The sequence below is a fragment of the Neophocaena asiaeorientalis genome, unplaced genomic scaffold (genome assembly GCF_003031525.2).
Source record: "Neophocaena asiaeorientalis asiaeorientalis breed wild unplaced genomic scaffold, Neophocaena_asiaeorientalis_V1.1 scaffold31, whole genome shotgun sequence".
Classification (NCBI taxonomy): Eukaryota; Metazoa; Chordata; class Mammalia; order Artiodactyla; family Phocoenidae; genus Neophocaena; species Neophocaena asiaeorientalis.
The window spans coordinates 1784543-1792211 of record NW_020175320.1 but is presented as its reverse complement, the minus strand read 5'-3'; the positions used below and the strand labels follow the sequence as shown (position 1 = coordinate 1792211).

Genomic DNA, 7669 nt, shown 5'->3' with positions numbered 1-7669 from the left:
TTAAATATCCCATACATTGAAATAGGTTAGTAAGGAAAAGATTTTCAAACCCCACATATATCCGTTTTTGGTTCTTAACATAAGGGGGAAACAGTTTAAAGAGAAAGCACTTCAACATGTAGAAGGGAAAGAGATAATCTTAATTATGATGATTTCTATTCAGGATCAATATGTAGTGCTCTGCATACAAGGGAACACTTACTAGCAGTACTTGAAGACTTGTGAGTTGGAATTGCATGTTACTTGAAAGACCTAATTAAGCTAAATTTTGGTGCACAGCAGTTGTACATGATTTCATGTTTATGTAGCAAAATGCTTTGAAATGTACTAGTTTTGAAACATACATGTAAGATAGTTGTGAAAAGTGTCTATTATATTTTCCTGTGTGTCTCATTTATTTAGAGCATAAAGTTTTTTTTGATTGTTCTAACTGAATAAGGCTAAATGAATACTGTAATTGAAATTATATTTTAAATTTTGTCATGAGTTTTTAAAAAAACTATTGCAAATTGTATCATTCCTGATTACACAGAAATTTGTGGGTCGTTTTAAATAAATTTTATACTTCTATTTTGCACCTGGTGGTCTAATTTTTCTTTCCTCTTCAAAATCATATTTTTAAAATTTAATATCCAATAAAATTCACACATTTTTAACTACAAAGGACTATAAGATTTAATATTTGGAGATGACCAAATGTATGGATTGGGTTCAACACAAAATCAAGATGGCTACACTTATGGAATCCTTATTATGAGGCAGAAGCCTTGCATTTTATGTAAACTATTTATCCCCACAGTGATGCTATTAAGTAAGGGCTCTTATCAGCCCCACTTTACAGATCAATTCAGGAGCTTAAAGTGGTTAAGCTCACACTCCTAGTTTTTAGCAAAGCTGTTAATCAACTCGGCTCTAGATTGACTCATGCCCTCCCTTGGATGTATCATTATTTTAATAAAACTTAATCCTGAACACAGTATGCTAACAGTATTTTAAAGTTGACATCCTAAAGTATTTATTGAAACCTGAAATGAAAAAATATACTGACAATAGGTGTCTAGTGATATTCCGGCAAATATCACAGAAAAATAAGTTACTTTAAATTCATCTAGTTTGAAACCTACTTCTCTGTAGCATCCTGGTAGTCCTCTTCTTCCTTCTACTGATGGGAACAACTCCATTCCCCTCCACCTCCCCTTCCCCACCTTCTCCCCAGGTTCAGCTGGGCAGCTAGAGACTACATTTTCCACATTCTTCCTGACTGGTTGAAAGCGTGACATGTGAGATGCTGAACATACAAACAGACCTGGGCAACACCCTAGGGGATGAAAGAATAAACAGCTCAACTAATATCCTTTATCTGTATCTTATTTCCCCCACCAGGGACTAGGGACCAGGGATTGAACCCAGGCAGTGAAAGCCCTAAGTCCTAACCACTGGACTGCCGGGAAATTCCTGCCTTTATCTTTTAGATGCTCTTTAGACAACAGCTTGAGTAATATTTTATATTTTGTTTTTAAAAAAATATTTATTGGGGCTTCCCTGGTGGCACAGTGGTTAAGAATCTGCCTGCCAGTGCAAGGGACACGGGTTCGAGCCTTGGCCTGGGAAGATCCCACATGCCGCGGAGCAACTAAGCCTGTGCACCACAACTATTGAGCCTGCGCTCTAGAGCCCGCAGGCCACAACTACTGAGCCAGTGTGCCACAACTACTGAAGCCTGTGCACCTGGAGCCCGAGCTCCCAAACAGGAGAAGCCACGACAATGAGAAAGAAGCCTGCGCACCGCAATGAAGAGTAGCCTCTGCTCACTGCAACTAGAGAAAGCCCACACACAGCAGCAAAGACGCAACACAGCCAAAAACAAAAAGTAAATAAATAAATAAATAAAATATATTTATTGAGACTTCCCTGGTGGTGCAGTGGTTAAGACTCTGCACTCCCAATGCAGGAGGCCCAGATTCCACCCCTGGTCAGGGAACTATATCCCACATGCATGCTGCAACTAAGGAGCCTGCGTGCCACAATTAAGGAGCCCACCTGCTGCAACTAAGACCCAGACGCAACCAAATAAATATTTTAAAATTTTATTTATTTGTCTGCTCAGGGTCTTAGTTGCGACATGCACGATCTGTGTTGCCATGTGTGGGATCTTTAGTTTCAGTATGTGAACTCTTAGTTGCAGCATGTGGGATCTAGTTCCCTGGCCAGGGACCAAACCTGGGCCAAGTCCATGAGTGACGTTTTAAAACAGTAATCTTTTAAAAACAGATCTTGGGGGGAATTCCCCAGCGGTCCAGTGGTTACAACTCTACGCTTCCACTGGCAGGGCCAGTTCGATCCCTCATCTGGGAACTAAGATTCCACAGACTGTGGTGTGGCCAGGAAAAAAAAATAGATGTGAGAAATTGAACTCTGAAATACGTAATACATGTTGAAAGAAATTTTAAAAGACCTAAATAAATGGAAAGATACTCCATATTCATAGAATGGATACTTTATGTTGTTAACCCTGGGAATGTAAACTGGTGTAGTCACTGTGAAAACAGGTTCGCAGTTCCTCAAAAAGTTCAGTATAGAATTTACCAAGTAACCCAGAATTCCACTCCTAGGTATAAACCTAAGAGAATTGAAAACAGGAGTTCAAACAAATACTTGTATGTGAATGTTCATAGCAGCATTATTCATAATAGCCCCAAAGTGGAGACAATCCAAAAGATCAACTGACAAATGGATAAACAAAATGTGGTATTATCCATTAAAGGTAATTATTTTAGCTATAAAATCGAATGAAGTACTGATGCCTGCTACAACATGAATCTTGGACACAATATAGTAAATTACGAAAGCTAGCCACGAAAGGCCGTATGTTGTATGATTCTATTAATATGAAATGTCTAGGCCAGGTAAATCCATACAGAGAAAGCCGATTAGTGGCTGCCTGGGGCTGGAGGGAGCAGGGATTAAGCAGTGACTGTTTAATGGGTAGGGGTTTGTCTCAAGGGAGGAGGCGATGGTGGTTGCTTTTCGTATTTAGATACTAAAAGCCCCTGAATTGTACAACAGAAAGTACTTAGAGCAGTGAATTATACGTTAAAAGAATTTCATCTCAATTTTTAAGAAAAGTTAGCAGATGCCATCGGATATATCCATTCTCCCAAATACTTGTACAAAAAAAAGCGAAAAAACACAAAATGGCGGAAGCCTTATCGGATCACGTGACTGCCGATTCCTTTCCTTCCCACACTCAGGGAAGCCTTTTCCTTTGAGCTTGCGCAGAGACACAGGCTCATTATTATGCGAGGCCAAGGTAACCCTTCTTAGGCGCGCTCTAGTTCTAGCTGCGTAGTATGAGCGCCTTGAAGTCTCGCTGGTAAGCGCGCACGTAGAACGCAGGCCCGTAAGCGCCGTTCCTCAGAGATGGGGAGGAGGGGAGAGGCGCGGAGGAAAAGGGGGAAGTTGGCGCATGCGCGTAAGGCTGACGGGTTTGAAATGGCTTCGATGTTAGCCGGGACCGGGTTCAGGTGAAGGTCTGGTCCTCGCGGTTGGAGCGGCCGGCGGCTGAGCCGGGGTTCTTAACGTCCAGTCGGATCCGCGGAAGGGCTGGGAGCGACCGATTTGGTAGCACGGCGTCCGTAGGCCGGCGACGGTGGGCCTCTCGTGGGACTGGGACGGGAGGGACACGGTCCCTTTTGTGCGGGTCGGAGCAGGCCCCGCGCGGCCGGCCCCTCCCCCACCGCCTCGCTTTTTTCCGGCGGCCCCTCGGGTGTCCCCGGCGACCATCAGCCTCATCCTCGGCCTGGCGGCCTCGAAGGGACTACTGGCCGCCGTCCCTAGCTCTCGAGCCGCTGAGGCTTTAGCCTCCTGGGCTGCGGTCCGGGACGTCGGGGCCGCTCACGGCGGCACAGCTTTTGGGGGATGGAGGCCTTCTCCGCCCCGCCGGGGGCTTAAGGGGATCAGGGCTCTCGGTATCCCCCTCTTGGCGTTCGCCTTGGCTCGTGGGACGGAGGATTCCGCCTCCCCTGGTCTGCGGCCCGCGAGGAGCTAGGGCTGAAGGAAGATGGATGTTAGAGCTCTGGCCTCTCCGAGGAGTGGGGGGAAAGGGAGTGCGCGGGCTAAGATCTTCGCCTCTTCTGGCTTGATTTTGGGTGGAGGAGTCTTCGCGATGGTTCTTTAAGGGGCAGCCATTATTTCAACTGTCTTTCCCCTCGAGGGAGGGGAGAGAAAAGGAGTCCCCCCAGTTCCTTCCCTGCTCTAGAAAGTAAGGAGATGTTCGTTATTTAAATGATATTCTTGAATCCCCTTATTCGGTGTCTCGTCCCAGCTTCCGTTATTGGTTTCTCCACTTTCAGCCCCCAGCTCATTGCCAAAAGAAACACGCAGGCTATATTTCTTTTGAACGTAAGGCTGTGTACTTTTTATTGTTAAGAATTGGATAGAAAACAACAGATGGTATTCTCTTTAAATGTGACAGTTTGTAGTCGCAGAAGGAAGTGCCTTTCTTGTAAGTCTACCCCAAATGTCATATATTGAAATTGGGTACTTTTGGTTAACTACTTGATGTGAAATGTTTTTCCTGCATATCGGACGTTCATATGCCCCTTGTTATTTATACTTGGCCTACAAAGATGTCCTTGACAAATTGAACATTTCTTTAAAATAATACTTTTGTGATATTTGTAGTTTGGTTGAACTTTAACCTGTGGATCCTTTCTTAATAGATCGCTGCTATAGAAGACAAACAAGTGAAGGTTTTCTCCCTCCCCCTTTTATCATGGCTCAGTTTGGAGGACAGAAGAATCCGCCATGGGCTACTCAGTTTACAGCCACTGCGGTATCTCAGCCAGGTCAGTCGTCTTCTGAACACATGTACTGTAGATGTATGTCGGGTTGGAGATAAAACTATGTGAATTAGGCTATGCATAATATTGTAAAAAAGTTTGCAAATGCTGTATGTTTTAAGCTTATCTGTGAAGCTTCTTTTAAAAATTCATGGACCAACTAGCAAAAATCTGTTTTACACAGCAGTTTGGACAGTTATATATAGTTTTTCAAACATTAAATTGATTAATTGGTTTAATTATGTTAGAGGTTCCTCATTTGTCATGTTAAGGTGTCAGTATTCATAAGTTATACTTAAAAATAAATGTATTAATCCATACTTTATAAAAACTATACATGACTGGTTTTCAGTTATTTGAATTTAAAGTAGAAACACCAGCTCTAAAGAATTTATCAAGCAAAGGAAAATTATAAATAGATGTAAAAGGAGCAAATGAATATTTACGTTTTCAAAATAAAGTCAACAAAAAGTCATTTTCAAAATAAAGTAACAAAATATGTCGTTGAAAGTGTTTGTTTCAATATTTCTTCCCATTGCTCTTAGGAAGACTTTTTTTTTTTTTATACTGTTTCTTGACTTATGGTTTGAAAATTAAAGCAAGTTTCCTAAGGAGTTTACAGAATGAAATTTTGGGTTTCTTTGAGTACCCAGAAAAGTTTCACCTTATTCTGTTAATTTGAATATATTTTTATTTATGACATACCTGGTACTAGTTCTTTGCTGCATTTTACTTAAAATTTTGTTATTTGAGGTCAGTTGCAGAGACAATGTGATCGTCTAACTTCGGTGTTCTAAATATGATGGACAAGATTATCTTGTTATGTAGGTGACCTTTCTCTTTTTCTATTAATTAATTAATTAATTAATTTTGGGCTGCGGTGGGTCTTCGTTGCTGCGCACAGGCTTACTCTAGTTGCGGCGAGCAGGGGCTACTCTGTTGTGGTGTGCGGGCTTCTCATTGCGGTGGCTTCTCTTGTTGCGGGGCACAGGCTCTAGGCGCGCGGGCTTCAGTAGTTGGAGCTCGCGGGCTCTGGAGTGCAGGCTCAGTAGATGTGGCGCACGGGCTTATTTGCTCCGCAGCATGTGGGATCTTCCTAGACCAGGGCTCAATCCAGTGTCCCCTGCATCGGCAGGTGGATTCTTAACCACTGTGACACGAGGGAAGTCCTGGTGACCTTTCTCTTTAAGGAAATGGATACATTAGGGTTGTTATTTTAATTACTCTTGATTTGAGGGGTTAAATGATCAACAGTTATTTCTGCAGACAACTGAAAATAATATGAAATAATAGTTAAAGATTATGTTTATTCAGATCCAAATATTTCTCCTCTGTGTTAAATAGTGGGGAACCTGATTATGACTTAGTTTTTTAAATAAATTTATTTATTTATTAATTTATTTATTTTTTGGCTGCGTTGGGTCTTCTTTGCTGTGCGTGGACTTTCTCTGGTTGCGTCGAGCGGGGGCTACTCTTCCTTGCGGTGTGTGGGCTTCTCATTGCGGTGGCTTCTCTTGTTGCGGAGCACGGGCTCTAGGCGCACAGGCTTCAGTAGTTGCAGCACGTGGCTCGGTAGTTGTGGCTCGTGGGCTCTAGAGCGCACGGTCAGTAGTTGTGGCACACGGGCTTAGTTGCTCCACAGCATATGGGATCTTCCCAGGCCAGGGCTCGAACCCATGTCTCCTGCATTGGCAGGAGGACTCTTAACCACTGCACCACCAGGGAAGTCCCAGTGACTTAGTTTTGTTGAAACAGGAATTATTAGCAGCTACTTTGTGTCCAGAAACAAGTGCTGTGTACTGGTATTTTGGTAAACTAAGCATGTTTACCTGTTTTTTTCTGAATATAATTTGTTTTAATTTCGTACCAGTATTGTTCCAGTAGAATAGCTGTTATGATGGAATTCTATTGTCTGTAGCTCTTAACATTTGTATTATAATTACTTAAATGTATACTGTACTGTTTGTTTTCATTTTAAAACTTCTATTTTTTTTTAAATAAGTTTATTTATTTATTTTTGGCTGAGTTGGGTCCTTGTTGCTGCGCATGGGCTTTCTCTAGTTGCAGCAAGCGGGGGTTCTTCTTCGTTGTGGTGTGTGGGCTTCTCGTTGCCATGGCTTCTCTTGTTGCGGACCACGGGCTCTAGGCAGACGGGCTTAGTTGTTCCGCAGCATGTGGGATCTTCCCGGACCAGGGCTCGAACCTGTGTCCCCTGCGTTGGCAGGCGGATTCTTAACTGCTGCACCACCAGGGAAACCCAACAGTTTCTATTTGTGCTGTAGGAAATTATTTATGGATTTTCTGGGACTGTCATTAATCACAGTTTTTCAAAATCTGATATATATTGTTTTTTTTTAATAAAATCTGATATTTTATTGATACATTATGACTTCAGTAACTAGGCAAGTGTTTTGTTAGCATCTGTGCTTAGTTTTCTGACAAAAATCCTGGAGTAGTTTCTAAGTGGAATTCTAGTGACAATGTTTTTATTAAAATATTTAATTTTTAGGTGCTATATTTTGAGCTGTTTCCTGAAAGCCTGATATAATATTTTCTAGCCTTCATTTTCAAGTCTTTGTGACTAATCATTATCTTATTAGAGTTGATTCTCAGAGCCAAGCTAATTCCTATCAAAGTTGAATTTTTTTCAACCCTAAGGCAATTAGAATTTTGTTTACACCTTAAAAACCTTATAATTTTATTTACACCTCATTTCAATGGAGAACATTTTAGCCTAAGTATATAATGCCTTAAGTTTTCTCCTGGCAGCTTCAACTACAATTTGAGAAAAAATTTCAGCAAAGAGCATTAAAAGGACTTAATCTGGG

At 41.8% G+C, this 7669-nt stretch overlaps 1 protein-coding gene across 1 annotated transcript in view; it reads left to right on the top strand.

Moving 5' to 3' along the window:
• Window positions 1-3496: 3496 nt before the first annotated feature.
• The window catches only part of CCAR1 (cell division cycle and apoptosis regulator 1), a 52788-nt gene continuing 48615 nt past the window's right edge, over window positions 3497-7669 (top strand). The window contains exons 1-2 of the mRNA XM_024765529.1: window positions 3497-3649; window positions 4722-4847. Of these exons, the coding sequence (XP_024621297.1) occupies window positions 4775-4847 (73 nt within the window). The 5' untranslated portion in view covers window positions 3497-3649; window positions 4722-4774. The remainder of the gene's footprint in view (window positions 3650-4721; window positions 4848-7669) is intronic.